Below are 26,784 nucleotides of genomic sequence, written 5' to 3'. Positions count from 1 at the left end.
CAAGGAGCAGGCACTACTGGCCATGTAGTAAAATAACTGAATTACTCGAAAATGCCAGAAAAGAAGTGTACATTGAAGGGCTCATTATTTTGTTAGATGTCATACGTATCGCATACCGTTTCCTTGTTAAGGAGGAAGAAGAAAGGAAGGACAGGAATGTCATAGCCATTCCTTGTATTGCGGTAGTGTGTGCATAGGCCAGGCGGTACGCTCAAAGAACTGGAAATGTCCGTCACATCGGCGAGAGGAGACTCGCCTGCAGAATGTGCGGTTGCTCAGTTTTTAATAATACCCAGCAACAGCCAGGCACAGTGGTCGACAACTGCGCACCCCTAGGAACTAAAGCGACTAAGGATATTCACACATTCCGGTGCCTAGGCAGAGAGCAGTCATCAGAAAAGCAGCTAGCGTTCGGGCGCTCTTATTAGTTCGCTCAATGACTCGCCGTGGCGCTGCAGTCACTGACTGGAGTTGAGAGTTGTGTAAAGGCGCATCCCAGCCGTGCTGGCCACACTTCGATGGGAGCAAAGTCCCGGAGGCCCGTGTACTGTGCACGTTGAAAAACACTGAATGTTCAAAGTTTCCTGAACCCTCCACTATGCTGTCTCTCACAATCATATCATGGTTTTAGAACTTCCTCAACATGGTTTTAGAACTTCCTTCATGGTTTTAGAAGTACTCAACATTATGACTAATAAAGCTCCAAAATCAAATAGTGAGACGAAATGCTTCTACTGCGCCAACAGGCGCTTGCTTCTACGATGTTGCGCAAGCCCCTATTCCTTATCTACACATTCAAGTGGTGTTGAATGTGTAGATGCACTCATGTTCTCACAGGACACGCATCTGATGATTATCATGTTTGAACCAGTCACATAACTTCGTCATCCATTGGCGTCGTGTAATGCGGCTACCGCATCATGAGCGTAGCGTGTAGTCATGTTGTTAGATGACACGCATCTCATGTTTATCATGTTTGCACCAGTATCATACCTTGGTCATTGTCACACACTTCGGGTAAGGCCCCGCCGATCCAACATCGACGTGCGGCATACTCGCAGGCTTCCACTTTACGCTTCGGCCTGCGACGCCTGAAAGGCCTCGAAGTGACACATCTCAAATTTATTTGCAGGTTGGTCGACCCGTGCGGGGTTGAACGTGTGGTGATGTGTAGGCGTGACCGACGCACTCATAGAGCAGACACGGAGATTTGATTATACAAAAACAAGCATTTAATTCAAACAGGGGCAAAGGCAGGAGATTACAAAAGTAGCAGAGGAGGAAAACTGATACGTGCGATGGAAAGAACAGCGATATAACAAAATATGCTTAACAAACACTACAAAAGATACAGGCTAAAGACAAATACGTGGAACATTAATAAAAGAACAACAGGATGGAAGTCGAAGTAGATACAAGAAAAATTATCGAAGAAAGATCATTGTCGCGCTTTTGAATTTCTACGTGCGGCACAGCGCACAAAACTACAAATATTTAAAAAAAAGCTGGTTAAAATAAATTAAATGTTTTAAAAAAAGGTCACAATAAAAAGCTTCATACGGATCAGGCCAGCTCTTGGTACACGTGGGGGAATTGACGGGTGCCGCTGAAGATCTCGCCGGCTTGGTAGACGACGAGGGTGCCCGGAATTGCAGCCGTCTCAATACGTTGCGCGGGTCACTTCATGCTCGCTGCCTACGTGAGACTCGCGACACCGACGACCGCACTTCTTGCTGGCTGTACGCCAACTGCCTATTCCGATGCAGTTCAAACTTTTTCAGGGGCATATGCGTGCTCCCGTCCCATCAGGAGGTAATTTCCTTTTTTTAGACCGCCCGTGCCCCTTTCGGTACAGGTGCAGGGAAGACGAGCCAGCGCCACGCTGGGTCTTTAGTCGCCGGATGTCGTCCTCCCAACACAAAAGCGCCCTTCTTTGGAAGATGGGGCCCGCGGACGATCCGAAAATCGGAGTCGTTTGTGACGGTCATCCATTCACGTCCTGTAATACCAAATTTGGTATAAGTGAAGCTAGCGAAACGGCCGGGAGCGCATAGGCGTGGCATGTAGTCATGTTATTACCTGACATGCGTCTCAAGATTATCATGTTTGCAGCAGTCACATACCTTCGTCATTCATTCACGTACCATAATACCAAATTTGGTATATGTGAAGCTAGCGAAACAGCCGCCAGCACGTCATGAGCGAGGAACGTAGTAAAGTTGTTACACGACACGTATATGATGATTTTCATGTTAGGGACTGTCTCTTGTGTTCTCCATGCAATCATATTATACCATACCAGTTTTGCAACATGCCTTGTGAACGAAAACACTGCAAAAGCTGCAGGACTATGAAATGTAAATCATGGCATTCATGTCATGATTTTCATGTTATGACAATAATTACCTCAGGGGTACCACAAGGTTCAGTTTTAGGATCAATATTATTTTTAACTTACATAAATGACTTTTCATGCGCCATAGATAGAAGTACTACAGTGCGACTTTTTGCAGACGACTGCCTAATTTATAAAGAAATACACAGTCAAGCTGACCAAAAAACGCGTAATGATAATCTAGATGCTGTCAGTAATTGGTGCACTGAATCTGAAATGGAAATAAATCAAATTAAAACAGTTGCTTTGCGCGTCACAAACAAAAGTAAGCGCGTCTTCCATTCCAATTACAATCTATTCTACCCGCCTGTCTACCGTCAATGAAATAAAATATTTAGGTGTAACAATATTCTAAATTGGAGGACCCATTTGGAAAACATTTGTGCAGTGGCGGAGAGAAAACTATGATACTTACGAATAAAATTAAGACTTGCTACGACTCCCGTTAAGCTAGCAGCATGTCTTACGTGTATTCGGCCAACATTGGAATATGCCAGCATTGTGTGGGATCCCTCAGAAATCGGCCTCATTAATATGCTAGAAAGAATACAAAGGCGAGCTGCCAGGTTTATTCTTTCAAAGTACTCCTCGACTGAGTCAGTATCAGAAATGCTACGCTCTCTTCAACTGCCCACGTTAGCCGAACAACGGCAATTGGCAAGGATGAAGTTCTTGTTTTTATTATCAAAAAATTAATTAAACATAAACACAACAAAATACATATTGCCACGCCGCAGAAGAAACCTAGCAAGTGTAAACGACTACACATACGAAGTGCCACAACATCGTGTCAATGTATATACATATTCATTTTAGGGCGAAGCTTCTTATAGCAGCACCCGTTCGTCCCTCGTAGTCTGTAACAAGTATAACATTTTGACCTCCAAGGTGGTGTCGGTGAGAGACTTCTTCTGTGCGTTGTTGAACAATAAAAAATAGTGCTCAATGTACATGTCAATGGCTGCTAATGGGGAATGAGAGACAGGAGCATTCAGCTTTTAGTTAACGCGCAGGCTGCGATCACCATTAGCAGCCATTGGCATGTACATTGAGCACTATCTGACAAGAAAGGGTTGCTCTGTCATACTCGCCGGGTGTAACCTCCTTAGCTTTAAAAAGGTTTAGCGAGCGTTGAGCCGCAGTGCCATGAATACAATGAACTTGTATATACCGTGAACGAACTCGAGGTGGTTAAAGATGGGAAGTATATAAGAAGCGAAGCCGTAAGAATGTAAAAGCCGAATTCTCCTGTCTCTCATTTCCCATTAGCAGCCATTGGCATGTACATTGAGCACTATGTGACAGGAAAAGGTTGCTACGTTATGTTATACTCGCTGGGCCTAACCTCCTTGTTTTTAGAAAGGTTTAGCGAGCGTTGGGCCACAGTGTCATGAATACAGTGAACTAGTATATACCATGAACTCAAGGTGGCTAAAGGTGGGAAGTGGATCCGAAGAGCAAGCCGTAAGAAAGTGTGCATGTAGCACCTCTCGTTTAGTCCTTGGAATGTCTGCTGGATGGCGGTGCTTCTATATGGGGAATATATGATGAAAAGATGCGAGATGGTGGTACTTGGAGTGTTGAATAGATGGACGAACGGACACATAGACAGATGCATAGATGAACGCATGTACGGAAGCAGGGGCGGCTGCATGGACGAACGCAGAGACGGACGCACGAACAGACGCACGCACGGACGGGCTGACGGACGCATGGACGGTCACACTGACGGACGCATGGACGGACGGAAGCAAGAACGAATGGACAGACGAATTCTTCGCCCGACTCTCCATCATTCACTCCGTGGATATGCTGCCATTTTTTTTTCCAAAAACAATTCCTCTGTGGAATGCTTTGCCATTGCCACTGGTTCATTGTGATTCACTGGAAAAATTTGAGGGAGGGCTCAAAGATATTTTTCTGTAAGCATGGTCTACTATGTTAATTTATTGCAATTTATTTGTATGCTTACTACGACTGCACTGTTTTTCCTTTAGCCTCAATGCCGGTGTTTCCAATGTATGTCATGTAATATTTCCAAGTTCAAGTGTTACTATTTAAATTGCTGTATGATTTGAATGTATTGATGTTTGTCATTCTTAGTATGTCCCACCCCTGTAACAGCCAAAAGGCTAACAGTATACGGAAAATAAATAAGTAAAACATTAGCCTGCTCGCTCTTTGCATTACCTCTATTTTATTTCTAATCTATCGTTTACCAATTGGATCTTTGTTTAAACATTGTTATCTAAATAATCCGCCTGATAAAACAACTCCACCTCGCAAATTAGGCGCCGTCCATTTCATGGCCGATCCCTGTTGTGGGTTGCGCCAGAACTCTGAGGAACAACCAACCAACCAACATTTCGACAGGAACAAGTGCCAAACTGCTCGAACAAGTGTCATAGACAATGTCGAGCACACTGTCATCGAAACGAATCCCAGTTCATATCAAGCTCAGGCCCAACTGGCCATTCACTAATGATCTTGACCACAAGGACAAAAGACAATGACAAGATAAGGCAAGAAGTTACAATGTTGACCGCGCTTTTAAGGATCTCTTTGTCCTAAAAGAGGGGGAAGGAGTATGTGTACAAAACGTGAAAGTGTGGGCTAGAGTTCTGAGTCCTGATCAAAGGCCACGCTCTTTGAGGTTCGGATGCCCAGTGGTGTTCTTGCCCAGTTTACCAGTGGTGGTACTTACCAGATTTCTGTGCCATAATCCTGACAGAAAACACAATATTGGCTGCACAAATATTGTCTGCCTTGAACAACGTGTCGCTATTAAAAGTGGGCAAAATCAAAACTTGCAAGCTACCATGTTTCAGACACAGGCATGTTTTGCTGCGATGAGCCTTTGTCAGGAATAGGGTCGCATCGCCGGTGCGAACACGCGATTTTGTAATCCCAAGGCAGCCTTGAGGACAAGTTGACGTAGAACCAAAAAGCTTTAGACAAGTATTGTCATTCAGACGTCACTGATCAGAAATTCAGCATCTCAAGTGATAGTCGCTATGTGCTTATCTGCACTGGTGCTTCTCGTCAAGTTCCAGAGTGGAAATTCTTGATCTACACCAGGTATGCACAATTTAGTGCTGTCCATTTCACATCAACCTGCGTATGATTCCCCTATTGATGTGGTGGTATCGAATATTTGATTGGATTATCATGCGGAAAATAACTCTTCTTTAATATTTCTGCTGGGTTCAGAGATATCAAAACGTTGCCCAGAGGGGCGACTAGCGTCAGAAGTGCACGGAGGCACTATGTCGGCCAGCGACGTTCAACAATCAGCAGCAAAGTTGACGTTCTTGTAAACGTATTGCACGCTTTTCTTATGCCGCCGTAACGTGCTGCACTACCACACGTTCACTATGCGGGACCTCGTGTGCAGGAACGAAGCTTAATCGTTGCCGCGTTCTCTCATCAAAACATCGCTTGATAACGCACGACCGTGCACGCGCGTGCTAAAGCAGAAACTTCGTCACCGTCGGCAAACGCTTCGGTTAGAAAACATAATAAGTGACAAAAAGAGTTCTAGTGGTAATTTGTACCATGACGTTGCATTTATTTCCTTTTTCAAGGAAGTTCCGCACGTGAGCAGTCGCACAGTTATACAACATGCTCGAAAGCGGTTAGTCCTTTATTGCTAAGTTATGTCGTATTCCCGGCAAGTATGCGTTAAATAACTTGGACTGCATTCTAAACATATTGAATATTTGAAATATATATGAATATATTCATATATGAATATTTTGAAAATATATGAAGCATGCTTGGCTATGTTTTTGGACCCACGCTTCAAGTCAACGGTATTCAGGAACAACGAACAAAAGTTGGTGTGGCTAAAAGATCTGGTGCTTCAGGAGGTTGCCCTATGCCCTGCTGTGGAAGTCGTGCAGCCAGCAGCAAAAGTGCAGGAGCCACAACAGTGTGTGAAGCCATCCTCTGATGTTTGGAGTGCATTTGATAATCTTGCAAATAGTCAAGTAGCAAGTACACCACTGTCTACTTCAGAATGGGAAATGAAAGCGTATTCTGAAGAAGCCCTACTGAAGAAATACAGTGACCCATGTGACTGGTGGCAGACTGTGGGCACCTTCAGATACCCCAGTCTGGCAAAGCTTTGCCCCAAGTACTTGCCCATACCAGCCACTTCAGTTCCAAGCGAGCGTGCCTTTTCAGTGGCAGGGGAGGTTGTCTCTGTTCGGAGGGAGCGCCTCCTGCCTGATAATGTGGAGCAACTCATATTCCTCCATGATAACATGTAGTCATTATGTTTCATGATAACAGCTAGTCATTATTTGCATTGTGTTCCAAATAACAGTGTATGTTGCGTTAACAGACAGGCTGTTGTGTATTTTTTTAGATAAATACATCTTAAATTATTGTTACTGTAGAGGCATTTGTCCTTTGATATTCGATTCGATATTCGAACATGAATATTCGTATTTGATTCGTATTCGAAAAATTTCATATTCGCACACCCCTAATTAAGAGCCTCCCTCACATCCGCGATGTCGCAGGTGACGAAGTCTTGTCCAAGCGGCACATCGAGTAATTCTCGTCGCCCCCTTAATCCTCAAATCACACATCCCATTTCCCGTGTCCCATCTGCGAGCTTTACACAGCGTGTGAAAGAATGAACAAAATGTAAGAATAAGAAAAATGATGAAACACAAGCGCTGTGTAAAGACGCACATGTCACCGGACTAGCCGCTGCCTCAGTTTTCATCTACACAACAGTGATCACTTGTTCGGAGTCCTGAAGTCCCCAATGTCCGTGACCTCGCAGACAAGCAAGTCTCGACCGGTGAGGAGCGAGTCGTCGTCCTCTTCGTCCTCCTCGATATGCATGTCCCCGCCTGCCACGTCCTGTTCAAGGAGCACCCGGGCGTCCGTCACCTGCTTGAGCAGGCCCCGCGCTTCCTCCTTGGTCTCAGGAAACTCTGTGCACTTGTGCGCGTACTCATACGCCGCATCCCGGTCCTTCTGGGCCAGGTGGTGCCTGGCCAGGAAGCGGCAGGCGTGAGCCAGGTCCTCGCGGTCTGCCCGGTAGCACTGGCTTTCGCACTGCCGTACGCAGTCGGTGAATGCTGCGCAGGCCTGAGAAGAGTCACAAAAGAGAGGTTCTCTATCTTTTCTTTAGTCACACAAGATTCGCAGCATCAACGGCATTATTGTGCTCGCACTAAAACAAGTCAGTCTTTTGGTTTGCAACCTCGCACAACAACAGGTCCCAGTCCCATAAAACCAACAAAAAGAAAGATTTAGGAAGGTCTGTCCCTGGTAGATACTCTTCATCTTGACACTCATGATTACTTCAGGATGACACATAATCCGGGACATGCAAATATAGAGATGCCATAATCCCAGTTTCATTCTCGCATATAAAGTCAAATAGCTTAAGACAAAATGTTTTTGCAGTGTTCATCTGAGGCCATTCCAAGGTTATTTTCATTCATGTTGCGTTACCACTGCCCCCCGATACACCTTGGAACGCTTGAATGAATGCATTTCAAAGCTTTTACAGAATGGGATGAACAGTAACATGAACCGTAAGATGACAACGCAAAAGTGAACCACACCTGTTCACACTCGCCGAGGCACTCATAGACACGCGCCAGCCTGAACAGGGCGAGCCCCTCAAAGTCACCGAGAGAGTGGGCCCGCCAGAAGCACTTCTTGGCCTCGTGGTGCTTGTCCAGCTTTTCGTACGCCTCGCCCAGTGCCACCATCATGCGCGAGTCATTGGGCCGCAGCTCCTGTGCTTGCCTGCATGTTGCCCGTACACAGTCAAACCTCCTCCTTATAGCAAAGTTACACCTTATACCCCTGTCACACGGGTAGTCTAGCCACAGTTAAGTACAACTGCTATTAAATCCAATGGCTGTTGTACCTAGTCACACGACAAATATAACTGTAGTTATTCTGCTACGTTTCTGAATATGGAGGTAGGCAAGCTCTGTTAGCGTCGTAAACTGACAACATGGCGACCCCCTCGTCGAACAGGAGCCACTAGGCTCCCAGTGAATTATCCAGCCAGAAGCAAGTCAACTGGACCGTTGAGATGATGCAGATGTTGATACGCATTTTGGAAGATAAAGTGTGTGTACAAGTTATGTGTATAAGCACTGCCACGGAAGACTTGCTACTTTAATGAGTCTTGACAACGAGAAACGTACCACGACGTGCGGCTACGCAGCTTGGTTGCTACCGGGTCGTTTCAAACGCAAAGCTACAGATTGGAAACAAATCGTTTTTGCGCAGAATGGTGCTGTTCTTGAACTTGTGCAATCATTTGCTACTAATGGCACTATGCATTTTCAACGTCATCATTGACTAAAGTTAAAGCTATGTTTGTTATATGCATACAAGTTGGTCCGTGCTACAAGCGTGTGACAGCGCCTTTGTGTGGTTTACGGTAACTGCAGTTACGTCCGCTAAATGCAGTTGAGTATGACAGTGGTAAAGCTTACCTGTGTGACAAGGGTATTACATGAAAGTAAGTCCATTAAAACCAAAAATTTGTTATAAAGGTATATTCCTGACACTGTCTATACTGAAATAATATTCATTTACTTCGTTATAACGGATATTTTGTTATATCCGGGTTTCTTATACTGAAGTTTGAGTGTACAGTATACAGTCGACATCCACTAACTTGACATCTATCAACATCAGTCTGGCTATGCCTAACAGAAGGCGAAGGGCTCTTCCATGTTTCACCAATCAATGCGGTCCTGTGCTTGCTGACGCCATGTTTTCTCTCGCAGGCTTCATAACCTTATCTTCCCACTCAACTTTCTGCTTGCTGCTCGCGTGCTTGCTTTCACTTGAAATGCATGTTACTTTCAATAACCAGTGGTTCTCATGATTTCATGCTACATGATCTGCCCATGCCCAACTCTTCTTTCTGATTTTGAGTTAGATGTTCGTAACACCCGTTTGTTCCCTGACCTAATAATAATATCTGAAGTTTTACATGCAAAGGTTACCTTATGATTATGAGAGATGCCGTTAGTGGAGCGCTGTGAAAATTTTGACCATCTGGTGTTTGTTAATGTGCACTGATGTCGCACATTACGTGAGCCTCTACCATTCGCCCTTCATTCGAAATGCGACCGCCGTGGCGAGGATTGACCCCGTGACCATCAGGCCAGCAGCCGAGCACCCTAACTATTACTCCACCGCGCTAGATTGTTCCCTGATCCAGTTTATTCTCTTCCTGTCCCTGAAGGTTCCACCAATCATTTTTGTTTATATGGCTCACTGCACAGTCCTAAATTTTACTGCTACAAGACTAACAAAACTGGTTAGATTATCCGACAGATCGAATAATGCAAGAGACAGACAAGATATCGAAAGTCATTTCACAGTTGCCCCATTTGAACACATCTCCAAATAAAACATGCACCCATGTTTGATAGGTTAAAAGTAGGAAATTAACATCATATTGGCATAGCAGGCTGTAGATTTCCAGCTTGTAGGCTATAGACTCTTGTCATTTCCGCTTGTGCAATCGAAAACTCTCAAAATGCAGCGAAATCACAAATTCATCGGGTACTCCTGTTTATTTATTTATTTACATTTCACCTACATCGCCGTAAGGCATTTCATAGGGGAGGTACGCATGAGTAATTTCACTACATAGTTTGCAATCGATACAATAGATACAACAAATAAAACAAAACTCAAAATATTTAAAAAAAACACTCCAATAATGGTGAGCGTCACAAATTGCAAACAACGTCACAGTCATGCATTTGTAAACACCCACACGCTTCGAGACAACAAAACATTCTTAGTGGCAGTGATATTGTAGGCGTTGTTACAAGGAAGAAAAAAAGGATTCATAATAAGTTTCATTGAATATATCATACGGTAGACAGTTCCACACCTGTAATGTTTTTACAAAAAAAGAACTACCAAAAAAGTGGGTTTTGTAGGGGTATTTCAGTATTTTTCGTGAATGGTCTCATCGTTTTGAGACGTTAGTTGGTGCAAACAGATAATCAAGAGGGTGAATGGCATTTCCATTGTAATAAATACAATGAAAAAACTTAAGACACAGTTTTTGCCTCCTTACCACCAGTGGCTCTCATTTCAATGTTATGTGAAATGGGGACGTATGGGGGGCGAAGGCATGGCAAAACAGAGTTCGAGACAATTCAAAACCTTTACTTTTTGTTTATGGACCTTTCGAGAGCATGTGCCCTATTGATGCCACGTGAATCGCCATTTTGACATCACTAAGAGTGCAAAAAAAGGGGAGGAAACGCCAAGAAAGAAGAACCTGCTCAATTGTGTGTCATCAAAATATCTTTTAAGGCCCTAATGTTGCCACGGCATGCAAACACAGACACAAGGGAGTAGGCAAGACACCGTAAACGCTGCTTTCAAAGTATCAAACCTGCGGAAAAAAAGGTGAGGTGATGTATTTTATGGCCATATTTCTCGCTCGAATAAAATAAGAATAATAGTAGCGCAGCGGCGGCGTGGTCCTTCGCAGGTTTTCGGCGGCAACGTGAACGGCGTGACCAAGAATGGGCTGTGGCGGGTGCACAACTCTACCCTTGACTAAGGGACAATGTTACATGATGACGCCGTTGTAAGACACCATGACATCACGGGGCATGAAAGAGAACACTGAACTGACCTGTAATAGTAGAGGCAGTAGTTCGGCATCTTGAGTATCTCGTAGGTCTGGCCCAGACCGTACCAGGCCCGACAGTCCCGGCGGTTCACCTCGATGGCCCGCCGGTACGACTGGATGGCGGCATTGGTGTTCTTCATCTCCATGTACTCGTGGCCCATGATAGTCCACGCCGCGAAGTAGTTCGGGTTGAGCCGCAACGCGCGGCCGAAGTAGAGGACGGCCTTCTCGTGCTGCGAGCGGAGCGAGTAGAAGTTGCCGATGACGCAGCATGTCTCGGGCCTGTACTTGTCAATGGCGCACACGCTATGGGCCAGGTGGCTCAGCTCAACACGCAGCTCCTTGACGTAGAGCAGGTTGGAATAGATGTACATGTTGTCCAGCCGGTACAGGTCAACCTTGCGCAGCTTCTGGAAGCACTCGATGGCCTTGTCGACTACCCGCATGTTGTGGTAGGCGATGGCGACCTGCGCCATCAAAAGTGCACAAATGCCACAATGTTACTCTTGCAGTGAAATCTAAATAAGGTAGAAGTTCAGGGGAAATATGGTAGCTTGAAGGGATTGAAAACACTTTGAATGCGGTGCTGTACCTGGAGTCAATGTTCCAACAAGCAGACTTGTCTCTTTCAAGGCTGCAATGGCCTATCTTAGAGCATGCATTTTCATGCTTCTACCTTCTCCTCCAGTTTAAATAGAGGAGGAAAGAAGAAGTGCACAAAGGGGGTCGGTGAAGGGGGTGGTGTGGCGAAATCGGTGAGTCAAAAGGAAAGAGAAAGCAGTAAGCAAAAATAAAAAAGAGAGTGGTTCGGGTGGTATTGGGGGATTCGGAATGTAAGTGCGGAAGGGGAAGTAGCATGTTTGTCGAATTACAGGTTTCGAGTGTGAGCACCACCAGACAATGACTACTTCGTGGTGGTGATAACAGTTGAAAATTCTTAGATGTAAGGCATAATTCCCACTGGTTTTCAATGTCTATCTACCGTAATGGACAGCAGCCATTACGCCGGGGGGCAAGGCATCAGGTTTGACCTCATCAGGTTACGCAGCAGGCAAAGCATCGTTATTTGATGAAACAGGAAACAGCGCAAGACATGCGACAATGACACACAAACCAAGAGCTGACTTACAACCCGGGTCTGTCTGTGTTACTGCCCCTTCTTTCGCGCTGTTTTCTGTTTCCTTGAATATGCACCAACCCGCCCAAATAAGGACTCTAGTTCATCGCTATCACTAAGATCATTCGTTTGTTTGGAGGCTGCTAGGACTGCCAAGATGATGCTGAGCTGCAAAGTGGTTTGATGTCAAAATAAGAACATGGCGGAACAACATCAGTGCCACTGATGTCTCGAGGAAGCAAAATGCCCCGAATGCCTACGATGTCCACCACATCAATAATTTTCTGTTCAATTCGAGCATAGTTCGTGGTGACCACTGAACGTGCGTAAACTGAACCTCCCGAGTGCTGTAGGTCACAGACGTAGTATTTTCTTAAAGCAGGGGTTGTCAAGCATGTTGGCCTCAGGGAACCCTGCTAGGCTCTGTTAAGTGCCACGGAACGCCATCTCTCCTCGCTTTTATGCGAGCATTTTTCATTCGATTCTCTCTACATTCACATTCACGTGCAATAAACTTTAAAATAAGCGTACATGAAAAACTGATCCACTGAAATGCAGCTACACTTGCTTTCCTTGCATTAGCGAATCGGCACAAGGCTCAGGAACACTCGGGGCCAGCCATATGTCCACTGCTGGGTTTAGTCGATTCCTGTGCCTATTTTTACAGTAGGCTAGTGATGGGGATGCCTACTCACAAGTTACATTGTTGCAAAAAGACTAGACTACAGCATGTCCACTGCCTTATTTTCCTATCTTCAAACATGAGAAATGCGCATAGGAGTAGTATAAGGCTTCAGAGATTCAAGTGCAACCTTAAACACGTGGCCCGTTTTCGGAGTACGGCTGGATAGCTGCTGGCAGGATTCATTGCACAGCACGCGCTCATTCTGTGCACTCTGTGTTCCGTGAAAGAAACAAGGAACGCACAGGACCAGCGCTGCATGTTCCTTTTGTAATCGTCTCTACCATGCATCAACCATGCAAGCATTTCAACTAGTCCAGCTTTCTATTCTATTGCCTTCATCATCCAAAGCACCGGCATGTCAGCATGAACTTGGTCAACCATTTTTCATACTTTGGCTGAATTAGCTCAAGAGAATTCTCTCATTTTTGATGTTGAAGTTGCTAGCTCCCTCTGAAGACATTGTAATCCATTTTTATTGTTTACTAGGGGTGTGCAAATAATAAATTTTTTTAATATTAAATGCAAAGCATTTCTTTACGTACTGCAAGCACTTTTGGCATCAGCCCGTCCATCTGTCTGTCTCTTACGACTGGGTGCTCTCGTGATCACCCCCTTAACTTGGCATCAACCCAAATTAATATGGGAGGGCAAGATGGTTTGACGAATATAAAGCGCTAGTCAAAACTTGAATAATGTGACAATCCCATCACGTCCATCAACTTCCCGTTAAACAGTGGCACATACCTGTGGGCGCGCGTGTGCCACTGGTATGCACGTGTGTGCCACAGGTGACTGAAACTTAGTAAATCCCTGGGAAGGCGAGAACACACCTTAGTAATTTCAACAGATGAGCGTTAAGAAAAAGCTGACATCAGCAGGGTTGACCCAATGAACACATACAATAACTAACAGGGTCTCAGCAGGAATCGAACCCCAGCATTCTGCGTGTAAATAAAGTATTCTACCAAAGAGCCAAGCCAGGTCGAGCAACTACTTTTCAAATAGATCGCAATGTTTGTGAAATGTAAAAAAAATGGGGGGGCAATTCAATTTTATAAACATTACATATCTACTTCTATCATACAGCCGTCGTGTTGGGCTAACGTCAATTCTAGTTAGGTATCATTTGCTGAAGTTGATTTATGTAGCAGTGTCCAGGGCTATGATCTTCTAGAGCACCAGCACTTCATATCAGCTTATTGCTTCTGGTGTTGCTCATACTCGTGTTCCTCTTGGCATCGTTGTGCAAGTGCAAACAACTTGTTATGTAAGCATCTGCAACTGTTCAACATATGTCTATGTGTGCAACATTTATACATATATTTAGCATCATTTCATGAAGTGTCCCTCAATAAGAAAATTAGAATGCGGTCACCTTCCCCACAAATGCTTCACATAACGTATATTTCCAATGTATGCAGGATCTGCCAAATTTTTTTTAATAGTGTTTGCTATTCGATTTGCACCAGAATTTCACTATTCAAACTTCCTGAGGACAAATACACTTAACGTTCAAAGTGACCCCGTCAGATTTTCAATATGTGCCGCCCCGTCTCCCTCTCGAAACTACAGCAAGGTTATCTTTCAAGCTCTACCACGGCCGCAAATCTATTCACTCAAAAAAAAAACACTCGTTCCAACGTGGAGATGATATAAGAGGCAGAGAAGTAGGGGGGCTCAATTAATGCCGTTTTGAACTGGAAGTTTGCACAGGATTTTTTTATCGTCCAAAATTTCAGACAGTCGTATACACGGATGTCCAAATGGCAGATTTGGAAAGGGAGCGCACTCTTGTCCACCACGTGAGTTGGGCTTCCACAGAAGTTCAAAAGAGTTAGGAAATGGCTGAAGGCATAGCGTCTTAGCCTTTTGCCTGTTAAGTGTTTTCGGCAACAAATAGTTGTACCAAGTCACGTAAATAAACGATGAGTGATTTGTCATCCAGTGACCCCCGACAGTCACTTCTGCGGTTAGGCTGCATTCAAGGTGAAGAGTTCGCAAGCTCAGTGGTACTGTGTTGGCTCAGTGAACTAATGTCTATAGCAATGGGGCTGGCTTGCTGAGGCTCAGCGACAAGAACTTTAATATGAAAGCAAAATGTTTTATACACATTTTCTTAATACGGTGCGTGGAAAGCAGTGAAACTGCACACTGAGGAAAATGAAAAGCGCTCCTTTCGAGACATCTCAAAATTGTGTCAGTATGCCTTTGAAGCTAACTGCCGCTCCTTGTGCTGACCTATGCCATGAAGTCGAGACGTCTCAAAGTTGTGTCAGTATGCCTTTGAAGCTAACTGCCGCTCCTTGTGCTGACCTATGCCATGAAGTGCTGACCTGAGGTACTGACCTAAGTACCATGAGGTGCTGACCTGCACCAGGAGATGCTGACCTGAGGTACTAACCTGTGCCATAAGGTACGTGCGCTCAAGGAAGGGTCCCTTCTGCAGCTGCTCGTATGTCTCAAGCACCTCCTCACTGAGCTGCAACTCGAGGTAGGTGTGGCCGAGGAAGAACTGCTTCATCCAATGGTCGGGCAGAACGAGGCTTCGCAGGTGGTCGCAGTCAGCCACCATTGAGGACAGCTCCAGCCAGGTACCCCAGTGCAGGAGCTCGGCTTGCACAGCCTCGACGAAGAGGTCGATAGCTTGCTGCCGCAGCTGGAGCCGCTTGAGGACCACGCCATAGATGTAGAGGCAGAAGCCGTCCAGCTTGGGCCGCAGGGCCCTCAACTCAGCCTGTGGGCAAGAAGCAAAGAGAAGAAGCCCAAAACACCCTCGATGATGTCAAACCCTTTAAGACACCACGAATGAAGAACTGTCTGTAAATGTGTCCAACTAAAACATTACTTCAGTTATGATAATTATTAGGGTTGTATATGCTAAAACACATTGTTATTATGAGGCATGCCTTAGTGGAAGGCTCTAGAAATTCTGACCCTCTGGTGTTCTTTAACGTGCACTGATGTCGCACAATATAAGGGTCTCTAGCGTTTTATCCCCATATAAACGCAACTTCTGCAGCCAAAATCAAACACGCGACTTAACGTTACTTCAACACACTCAATATTTTATTGATAAAATATAAACTAATGCTATAATACATTGGTTTGCATGACGTATAGTAATTCATCTGAAGAAAATTGTAATTTAATATCTATTTCTCCCGAGATCTAAGACAGCGATGGCAAGGAATGTATAGCGGATGTCATTACAAGTAACTGTAATGTAAATGTGAAGAAAGAAAAGTACGAAAGGATAAGTAGCCATGCGCGGGAACCAATATTCGAATAATGCATCCGATGCTCCACCAACTAAGCTACTATGACGGCTATCCCCACGTCCATTTTATGAGATATACATGTGCATTGAGCTAGCACTGAGAGGGAAAGTACAGGAATTCAGAGTGTCGCTGCAGAACAGGTACTCGGCTCTTAGTGAGAAAACCAACCTTAGCGTAGATACAATGAATGATAATCTGACGAGTATTATTACGGAGTGTGCAGTGGAAGTTGGAGGCAGGGTAGTTAGACAGGACACTGGCAAGCTTTCCCAGGAAACAAAGAACCTAGATAAGAAGCGTCAAATCATGAAAGTGTCACGTACAACAGACAAAATAGAACTGGCAGAGCTTTCGAAGTTGATTAATAGACGTAAGGTATACGATGTAAGAAGGTATAACAAGGAGAGAATTGAACACGCTCTGAAAAACGGAGGAAGCGTCAAAGCAGTGAAGAGAAAACTTGGGATAGGCAAAGTCGGATGTATGCTCTAAGGGACAAAGAAGGCAAAATAACTACCAATATGGATAGGATAGTTAAAATAGCGGAGGAGTTTTATAGAGATCTTTGCAGTAGCCGAGACAACCACGACCTTAATACTATAAGAACTAGCAGTAACCCAGATGACACCCCACCAGTAATAATAGAAGAAGTCAGAAAAGCTTTGGAGAGCATGCAAAGAGGCAAAGCTGCTGGTGAGGATGAGGTAACATCAGATCTGCTGAAAGAGGGAGGACAGATTGTGTTAGAAAAACTAGCCACCCTGTTTACGAGGTGTCTCCCGACGGGAAGAGTACCAGAGTCTTGAAAGAACGCTAACATCATCTTAATACATAAGAAAGGAGATGACAAAGACTTGAAGAATTACAGGCCGATCAGCTTGCTCTTTGTAGTATACAAGCTATTTACAAAGGTAATTGCTAACAGAGTAAAGAAAACATTAGAATTCAATCAACCAAAGGAACAAGCAGGGTTTCGAACAGGCTACTCAACAATGGACCACATTCATACTATCAGTCAGGTAATAGAAAAATGCTCAGAGTATAACCAACCACTATACATAGCCTTCATAGATTACGAGAAGACGTTTGATTCAGTAGAAATATCAGGCGTCATGCAGACACTGCGTAATCAGGGCGTAGATGAAGTATATATAAACATTCTGGAAGAAATCTACAGGGGATCAACTGCTACCATAGTGCTTCATAAAGAAAGCAACAGAATACCAATCAAGAAGGGTGTAAGGCAGGGGGACAGAATCTCCCCAATGCTATTTACCGCGTGCTTACAGGAAGCTTTCAGAAGCCTAGAATGGGAACAGTTAGAAATAAGAGTTAATGGAGAATACCTTAGTAACCTGCGCTTCGCCGATGGCATTGCATTGCTGAGTAACTCAGGGGACGAATTGCAACTCATGATTACGGAGTTAGACAGGGAGAGCAGAATGGTGGGTCTTAAAATTAATCTGCAGAAAACGAAAGTAATGTACAATAACCTCGGAAAGGAGCAGCGCTTCGAGATAGGTAATAGTGCACTTGAAGTTGTAAAAGACTATGTCTACTAAGGGCAGGTAATAACCGCAGAGCCAAACCACGAGATTGAAGTAACTAGAAGAATAAGAATGGGGTGGAGCACATTCGGCAAGCACTCTCAAATTATGACAGGTAGATTGCCACTATCCCTCAAGAGGAAGGTATATAACAGCTGTATCTTGCCGGTACTTAGCTATGGAGCAAAAACCTGGAGACTTACAAAGATGTTTCAGCTTAAATTGAGGACGACACAGCGAGCAATGGAAAGAAAAATGGTAGGCGTAACCTTAAGAGACAAGAAGAGAGCAGAGTGGATTAGGGGACAAAAGGGGGTTAAGGATATCATAGTTTAAATAAAGAAGAGGAAATGGACATGGGCCGGGCATGTAGCGCGTAGACAGGATAACCGCTGATCATTAAGGATAACAAACTGGATTCCCAGAGAAGGGAAGCGGGTTAGGGGGAGACAGAAGGTTAGGTGGGCAGATGAGATTAAGAAGTTTGCGGGTATAAATTGGCAGCAGCAAGCACAGGACCGGGTTAACTGGCGGAACATGGAAGAGGCCTTTGTCCTGCAGTGGACGTAGTCAGGCTGATGATGATGACATGTGCATTGAACGCAGGAGCATTAATTAGTGCCTCCGGTAACCATAGTGGTGAGTGCGGAAGAGTCTTTTTCTGCCTGTAGGCATCGCGTAGCATGTGATCTTATTACGAGCTAATAGCTGACGAGCCCGTAGTAAGATCACTTGCTACGTGAAGAACAGAACAGCAAAGCTAGACAAGGACAGGTATGAAAGAAGAGCCTTTCTTGCTTCCCTTCCAACTTTAGGTCACCAATCTGCACCGTGTCATGCTTTCAAGGACAACGCGGGTAATATGAAGAGCACATCAATCTACATTCATGAAAGTTGTAGCATCTTGAGTCCGTAATATTGAAGCAGCACCGTCCGGGAGTAGAACGAACGACTATAATTATTGGCAGCAGCATCAAGAAGTAGTCGAACGTGATGGGAGAGACAGAGTTAAGGAAGCGCCACCAGCGCATTCATTTCACAGCCGGCACAATGTGGCCAGTTAGAAAAGGAGCTTTGTTAATGGACAGTTAACTTTACATTAGGATAAGCCACTTTTTGGTAGTTTATTTTCTTCTCTCATATTCTTCGTGTAACCAAGACAAATGCACATATAACACAACGACAGTCCCAAAATCATTTTTACGATTCGACAGTAGTGCCATTGAACTTTCCATGCTTCTGTAGAAAATATATGATACACACTACAGTGAAATCATTTTCTAACCTACAGCACATGTTCTTTATGCTACATTTCTGACGTGAATGAAAGTTCAGAATTTGCTGGTTCAAATGGACTTGATCCCTGCCGCAGCAGTCAGATTTCAATTCACGCTTAACAACCCCACATAAACAAAGTTTCTGAAGACCTCTACTATGACGTCTCCTATTGCCCGGGCTACTTTGGGACGCTGAACCCCATAAACCAGTAGTCATGAACCAAGAAGAACACAGCCACGGACTTAAATGGTTTCATTCAGTCTACAGAATACCTTTTCCAAGATGCTGTGTTTTGGAACACATCGGAGAACAGCGTCTCTTGAACACTTCCAGATTGCATCCAGCAACGAAGAATAAGCTCAGGTGTACATTTTCAAATAACCTTTTAATTAAGACAGCGAGAGGCCACAAAGAGATAAACTCATGTTGGCAGTCCAAAAACTCGCTTTAGGTCATACTGTCAGCTGCTTTACCATTATCTACGATGGAGGCGAAAATGCTGTAGACCGGTGTGCTCAGATTTAGGTGAACGTCAAAGAATCCCAGGTGGTCGAAATTTCCGAAGCCCTCCACTACGGCATCTCTTATAATCATGGTGGTTTTAGGACGTTAAACCCCAGATATCTATCTTTGCCTGATCTATCGCTGCCAGCAGGCAGCAGTCTATCACAGCTGCTAGCACAGCATCAGAACACAATTTGTCATACGCCGAATGAGTCTTACACTGACACAAGACGAACAACCCACGAGTAATACGGCTAAATAAACCATAATACCCCAACAACAATCATCGGTGCACAGTCTGACACCGGTACAACGCACTAACAGACGCAAGCGCCGTTGACACGAATGCGGCAAGTCAGCACGTCGCAACGACGAAAAACGAATACACACCTGCAGGTCTTTGAGCTCCTGGCTCGCCCCGCGGTCCGTAGCCGTGATCGGCTCGACGGTGTCGTCCAGTCGCTTTTTCTCGTCCGAGAGGTACCTGGCGTAGTAGTGGAGAAACCGCGTCGTCCCACTGGCGTTCTTGGTGAAGTACGCGACGCGGTCGTACTCCTGGAGGTCCAGGTAGCTCTTGGCGAGGAAGTACGAGTCGTCCAAGTCGTCGTCGTGGTCGGACGCCGCCTGGTCCGGCGGACTCGCCTCGACATCACGCAGGGCGTACGCGAGCTCGGACGCCCACTTTGCGCTCTGTCGCAGTCCTCGCAGAGCGCAATCGCGCCGAGAGCGTAGCAAATCACGCTTAATCACGGGGAAGTCTAAATTCAAACATTGCGACATGCTAGAGAGCGCAGAACGGCTGTGCGAAATGAATCTTCTTCTTTCACTATAGTCAAAATCAGCGGCTTAGCTTCTTAGTAACACTACCCGCCGCCACAAAACACTGTCGCTGTCGTCGCTAACGAGGTTAGTTTTAAATTGTGTCTCCTGGGGTTAATTAAGCGTGTTTTGAAAGCACTGTGTCACGGTTATTAGAGACAGCAGACAATTAATATAAAAAGTTTTATGTGGTTTATGCAATAAATATGATATAAGTGAGAAGAAACTAAAGGTCCGTTCGATTCGCTTGCACCACGTGAACCAGTTCACGAGGGGCTGCACCTTACCATTCGTTTCAGCGGTGCAGCATTGACGACCGCTGAACCCTGCCATTCGTTTCGAAAGGTGCAGAAGAGGTGCAGCACCGGTTCACGATTTTCCTGCACCTCCTTCGCTGACGGTGCCAGCTTGGTGCAGGCGCGCGTGCAGCTGAGCAGACACGCAGCACGTAAGACGTAGGTGGCTTAGGCGCCGTACCCGCCTCTACAAATGCGGTGTAATTTGCCAAGATGTTTGCGACTCATAAATTGTCCGCATGTGAGTTTCGCCATAGGTCAGTGTTTGCTGAATGGTGTAAATTAACCGAAAAGAAATAAGGCCAACACCTTGTCGGCACATCGTCATTTGTTTCGGGTGTCGTGCTGTGCCTGCACCGCTGAACTCACGCTGCACAATTTCTGAACTTCGCGTGCACAGCCGTGAACCGGTTCCTACAGGTGCAGGTGACTCGAACGGACCTTAAAGTTGACGAAGAGGTAACTTGCTGCCAGCGGGAATATTCAAAAAGCTGCCCAAATGTATCGTGCAGGGCTAACAGTTTTTTAGGGTGATGCTTGATCATGATGAAACATCGGCGTAAATCATAGAAGGGCTCTTGGGCTCAAGCTGGGGCGACACCCCTTCCAAGTTTCATATATTTGAATTACCTGATAGTTAAGTGTATAGGGCATTCGACTTTTTGTAAAGGGTGATTATTTTTTAGCGTGTACCTGTGTTCAATATGTAAGACTAAATCGCAAAAGCCGCTTGACCGGTACAAAGAAGACAGAATAAAAAAAACAATCAGGCGCTAACTCAAATCCCAGGCTTCATTTCTAAATTTTATTTAAATACATGATTTCATTTCCGTGTAAATAAGCAACCCATATTTAAAAAAAATGGCCGCTATGTTCTAATTTGTGTCTACTCTCGTGAAAAACTAGCATTGAGATCGATGCTCTCTTCAATAGTGCCCACTTCTACACAAATGTCACTTGTTCCCGTTTCGAGGAGCTGCACGTAAACATTAAGAAAATGCCTAAGACCACCCGGGGAACGATCTAAAAGGCGCTAGAAAACTCCAATACGGACAAGATGAAGGTCGACAACATCGTCCTGGTGGGAAATGCGACGTGCAGTCCCCGGATCCAGAAGCTTGTCAAGGTGTTGAACTGAATGCAAAGAGCTTTGTTTGAACATCAGACCGGACGAGATGATCACCGTCAGAGCTGCCCTGTCAACCAGAACCAAGGATGAGACCTTTTTTTTAATAATTGTTATTGCAATAATTATTACGTGGATTGTTTTGTTGTGTTAATTTGAAAGCTGTTAATTTGTGTCCCCAGTGGTATCCCTTGCTTTTCCTAATTAATTTTTTTATAGTGATAGGTAGGAAAAATTAAAACGAAACGCAGGCTACTACGCTTCAGATATAGTAGTACGGACAACGATGTTGCACTACCGGACAATGGTTTCGTGTTGTGCGCGGAAAGTAGCGCATGATGAAAGACGAGCGAGACGCCACTTTCCAGCAGAATAAAATCCCGAAGGTTACAAATTAAATTGTTAAAAATTATATATCCTCTGTTATTTACATGTGTTTATTATTCCCTCTCTCTGTCTCTGTCCCAGAAACATTCTCGAAAGGGCTATGTACGTGCGTGCGCTTTCCCGCACAACGTCTGCGCGCCTGAAAAAGTACCCTTCACAGGCGGCAAGAGAAATTCGTTGTGGAAGGCGCAAGTCCTTTCCACGTCTGCGCGGAATCGAAATCCTCGTTCAGAGAAGATAAAACGGTGGACAACATCGGGTTAAGAGCTCGACAAAAGTGAACAAATCTTCGAGTCATAGACGCAAGCAGTAAGGAGCGGAATTTTCAGCGCTTCCTTGCCCCGGCACACTGAAAAGTTAAGGGAAGTTGTAGCCACTGTTTCGTGACGTCTCGTAAGGCTTGCTGCTTACGCTAGGCATTTCGTGTGCGATCTGAAATGGTTGAATAAAAAAACGAAGACGCCATCCACAAGAGAATATAAAAATGTCATAAGACGTTTATATTTTTATTACATTTTTTTTATTCTCTCATAGACGGCGTCTTCCTTTTTAATTAAGTGATTCTTCCCGACCAGACATGCATCCACTGAAGCCCTGATTTATTTTGACAAGCTGGTTCGCACCCTTGTGTCCCCTTCAATTTTAATCGACTAGTGTTGAATGGGGAGTCCTGCCCAATTCGTGCGGTACGTGTGTTTTTCCGAAGCACATAATATATATATATATATATATATATATATATATATATATATATATATATATATATATATATATATATATATATATATATATATATATATATATATATATATATATATATATATATATATATATATATATATATATATATATATATATATATAGACGTAATAGACGCCTGCTCCCAACAACCCGTAGCGGCAGAGACGGCGGGCCTCTCTGTTGAATCGCTGCACCTCCATATTAAACCGATTCACTGATCGCCAGTTCGAGTCCCGCCGTCGGCGATCGGGTGCGCGAGGTAGTGGCAGACTAAGATGCAGTGCCTTGATGTTCGGGCGCATCTGCCTCATTCGCTTCAAGGCCTCCCTCAACGAATCCAGTGATCTTGAAGAGCTCGTCTTCAGGATGTCCGTGGTGCCCACATGCAGAAACAGCGTGTCCACCCGGTAAGGCAGGTACTCAAGTAGCGCCGGAATGTCCGAAAACATAGCGCCACCATTGGAGATGAAGCACGGCGTCGATGAGTCGTTCGGGCTGAAGTGCGTGTGGACGTACCGCATGATTGAGTCCCCGATGACGGCACACTTCGTAGGGTAATTTGGATATCTCCGCGACAAACGCTCTGTTGATGATGTACTGGCAGCCATGGTTCAGGTAAGGCAGGTACTCATATATATATATATATATATATATATATATATATATATATATATATATATATATATATATATATATATACTCGTGGCAATGTGCCTTTCCCATTAAAGTGCATATGCCAATAATCCTCTCCTGGTGGTTGTAAATTCGCTTGTACCACCAAAAATGCACTGCCCAGGTAGTGATGTCAGCCTTTTGAAACAATGAGCAAAGACAGACAAGTAATCGCACCCATTTTTGTCGTTATACTACATCAGTAGCCTATAATAATTAAGGAAACTTATTGTTAGATGAAGAGCACTTGTTTAAACGATCGACCAAATGATAGCCAGCACAGGTGTTTTTTTTTTTTCAATAAAGAAACGTAATCCGAAGATTCAAACCGAGAAGCTTTTTTTTTGTAACTTTAGAAAATGTACTCTTTAAAAAAATAAAATAATGATATTAATTTATTACACCGGTTAATTGTTAAATTCTAATAGACTAGTGAAACACAGATTGAAGCTAGAGCGCTTCTTGTTCATCGCTGCTGTAATGTGTTCCGTCTTTTATTAACGGGTTATTTGTAGCCCAAGGTAAATGACTTTTCGGATTATTTCTTAGCTTTCTTCGCAGACATTCTCTGCATGTATGTCAACACAGAACACAAGAACTGGGCTGAAATCTTGCCTTATGTGACCTTCGCCTATAATACTGCCCGGCAGGAAACTACCAGAATGACGCCGTTTAGTTTAATACACGGGCGTGAAGTCACTACAATGTTGGATGCTATGCTGCCGCACGAGTGTGACGACTCACGCCGACGCCGAAGAATTTGGTCAGCGCGCCGAAAAAAACCGACAGCTAGCCCGTGTGCGTATTTGTCACCAGCAACAAAAAGATGCGAAACGATACGACCTACGACATAATTGGTAACCCACAAACCAGGCGACAAGGTATGGGTCTGGATCCTAATACTTCGACGCGGACTTTCAGAGAAGCTATTACGACGATAATTCAGCCGATATCGAGTCACCCGAAGATTGAACGACATCAATTACGAAGTTATTCCCGACGGCGATAGCAGTTCCAGTCGCCGAAAGCGCTCACCCGAGATCATGCATGTCATCCGGATGAAACCCTACTAGTCCAGCTAACTCTCGTTTGTCCTGTGGGTGCCGGTGCATATGTGCGTTTTTATAAGTAGAGCGCCTTGTCTGCGTATCGGGACGATGCCTTTTTTGGAGGGAGGCAAGTGTCACGTGCGTCCCGCGAAAAAGACGAAGGCGACAGGGCTTAGTTGCATCCGCACGCTTTTATGCAGAACGCAACAACGAGAAAGACGAGGAACTCTCTGGCGCACGGTTAATAAAAAGTCCGACCCGGTGCTGCTTTCTCAGCGTCTTCAAATATGACCTCTGTCTTCACGTCGTGACAATACGCAATTTTGTGGAGCCAATTGTGTGACGTAGTAAAGTACATTGGTCATCAAGTACTTCAAGCCATCACAACACTATTGGCGCCCCAATACGGTCACACCTTTGTACCTTCATTAATGCGGCATGTTGATCAGCTGAGTAATTTATGTACAAATATCATACGAGATTTGAAGCGAGAGTTATCACAATATACTATGTCATCTATGTTATCTCAAAGCAATGCACATTACGATCTTGGCTTTGTGCCTATGATTAATTTTTTTCTTTGAACTGCTGTCAGTACAGCTTTCTATGCTGTTCATAATGCAACTAAAGAATAGTAAATCCTGTACCTTCTTGCATCGATTGTAGTAAACAAGATTATGAAAATATGGCTCGGATCGCACATAAATACGACCACCAGCATACATCACTTGGGTCTTGAATTCAATGGTGCTGTACTGCGATTACCAGTACGCTGCTTATTGAAAAAATCATCATCACCACCATTAGCCTCACTACGTCCACTGCAGGACAAAGGCCTCTCCCATGTTCCGCCAGTCAATTTGATCGTGTGCTTGCTGCTGCCAATTTATACCCACAAACTTCTTAATCTCATCTGCCCACTTAACCTTCTGTCTCCCCCTAACCCACTTGCTTTCTCTAGAAAATTGAAAAAAGTAATAATTGACAAATGCTAACAAACTTTTTTTGGTGCTGCGAAGGTATTGATAAATGACATAAATATTACATTTATTACAACTCTTGTGGTAAGACATAAAGGATTACGAAACATGAAAGCTTTGCTTATCCTTTTTTTTTTCAGACATCCATAGTATTTTGACAGTTCATAAACTATAAGCTATGTCTGCCAATAGTTGTCGCCATTTATTTAATTTCTTGATGCACAACTGCTAAGATGTATAAATGCCAAGGAAACAACCCGTATACAATTCGGCAATTCAATACTTCAGAAGTTTACTATTCGATATAGTAAACAGTCGTACTGCCTGCCAATGAGACGAGGTGTCTTGAAGTTGATGCAGCTATGATGGCAGGTAAATGATTTAAACACCAACCAAAAAGTACGTGAAGAAACCGGACACTTTGGAAGCAACTTGGTGCTTTCCTCAGAGATGACTAAGACTACGTAGCAGCGGCATCTTCAAAGCACTCGTGGGACGGTTAATGACCCCCTCTCTCTCTCTCTCCCGTTTTGCCGTGGAGCGAAGTCCGTGTGTATACACTGGGGGAAGGGCTCCGAGAGAGCGGTTGATATTTTGGACCGTTCGCTGTATATGCCACGAGTCGAGTAGCAACCTTCTTCTCCAGTTAGTCTTGCTTTCAAGGATGGGCGTTGCGTCGAAATTTATCCTGTGGTCCAATGTCTCAGCATGGTCGGCGACTGCGCTGCACTTTTTGTAGAGCTTCCACATCTCATTGACGTGTTGTGTGAGTCGTTCCAGTAGGTTTTTTGTCTCGCCAATATACAGAGAAGGGCACTAGGCGCTCGGAATTTCGTAAACGACACCGAGGGTCCTGTTCGTTGTTGCCAGGTCCTTCAGGTGGAGGAGGAGGCGGCCCAGCATACACGAAGGCACGTGCACAATGCAAACCCCTTCTTTTTTTAAGACCTGCGCCAACATCTCACTGGTTCCCTGGAAGTATGGGACCGGTACGCGTTTCAGAGGGCTGCAAATTAAAGCTGATTGGGGATTTTTTATCCTCTGTTGCTCTGCGTGGCGGGTGGCGGCTCGAATGAAGTTTTTTGGGTATGCGTTTTTTCTGAGGTCTGCAATTACGCGAGTCTCTTTTTTCTTTGGGTCCGTCTCATTGGAGCATATGGTCTTGCCTTTCTGGAGTAACGTGGTCACAACCCAGGCCTTGTGGCAGGCGGGATGGGATGAATCATATCGAAGGTAGCGGCCAGTCAAAATATC

At 44.6% G+C, this 26,784-nt stretch overlaps 1 protein-coding gene across 2 annotated transcripts; it reads right to left on the bottom strand.

The window, feature by feature from the left end:
- Positions 1-1,209: 1,209 nt before the first annotated feature.
- Positions 1,210-20,310, bottom strand: LOC119176021 (uncharacterized). Of its 2 annotated transcripts, XM_075876534.1 has the most exons (6): positions 19,851-20,310; positions 15,255-15,587; positions 11,055-11,518; positions 7,984-8,170; positions 7,097-7,501; positions 1,210-1,999 (listed from the first exon to the last, which is right to left on the bottom strand). In XM_075876534.1, exons 1-5 carry the CDS (start codon positions 20,238-20,240, stop codon positions 7,145-7,147), a joined length of 1,731 nt encoding a protein of 576 aa, XP_075732649.1. In that variant the 5' UTR covers positions 20,241-20,310; the 3' UTR covers positions 1,210-1,999; positions 7,097-7,144. The 2 variants fall into 2 exon arrangements, with proteins under 2 accessions (XP_075732649.1, XP_037283021.2); XM_037427124.2 differs by lacking the exon at positions 1,210-1,999 and having other exon boundaries at positions 5,940-7,501.
- Positions 20,311-26,784: the final 6,474 nt, after the last annotated feature.

This window comes from Rhipicephalus microplus, chromosome X (genome assembly GCF_043290135.1).
Source record: "Rhipicephalus microplus isolate Deutch F79 chromosome X, USDA_Rmic, whole genome shotgun sequence".
Lineage (NCBI taxonomy): Eukaryota > Metazoa > Arthropoda > Arachnida > Ixodida > Ixodidae > Rhipicephalus > Rhipicephalus microplus.
Note: the sequence above shows the minus strand (reverse complement) of the source record. Positions and strands in the feature narration are given on the sequence as shown.

Coding starts and splice junctions, on each gene's coding strand:
- LOC119176021 (XM_075876534.1), bottom strand. CDS start 20,240: ATGTCGCAATGTTTGAATTTAGACTTCCCCGTGATTAAGCGTGATTTG. Junction 15,588..19,850: donor AGGAGCTCAAAGACCTGCAG/GTGTGTATTCGT, acceptor TCTTGCCCACAG/GCTGAGTTGAGGGCCCTGCG. Junction 8,171..11,054: donor TACTGCCTCTACTATTACAG/GTCAGTTCAGTG, acceptor GGCAACATGCAG/GCAAGCACAGGAGCTGCGGC.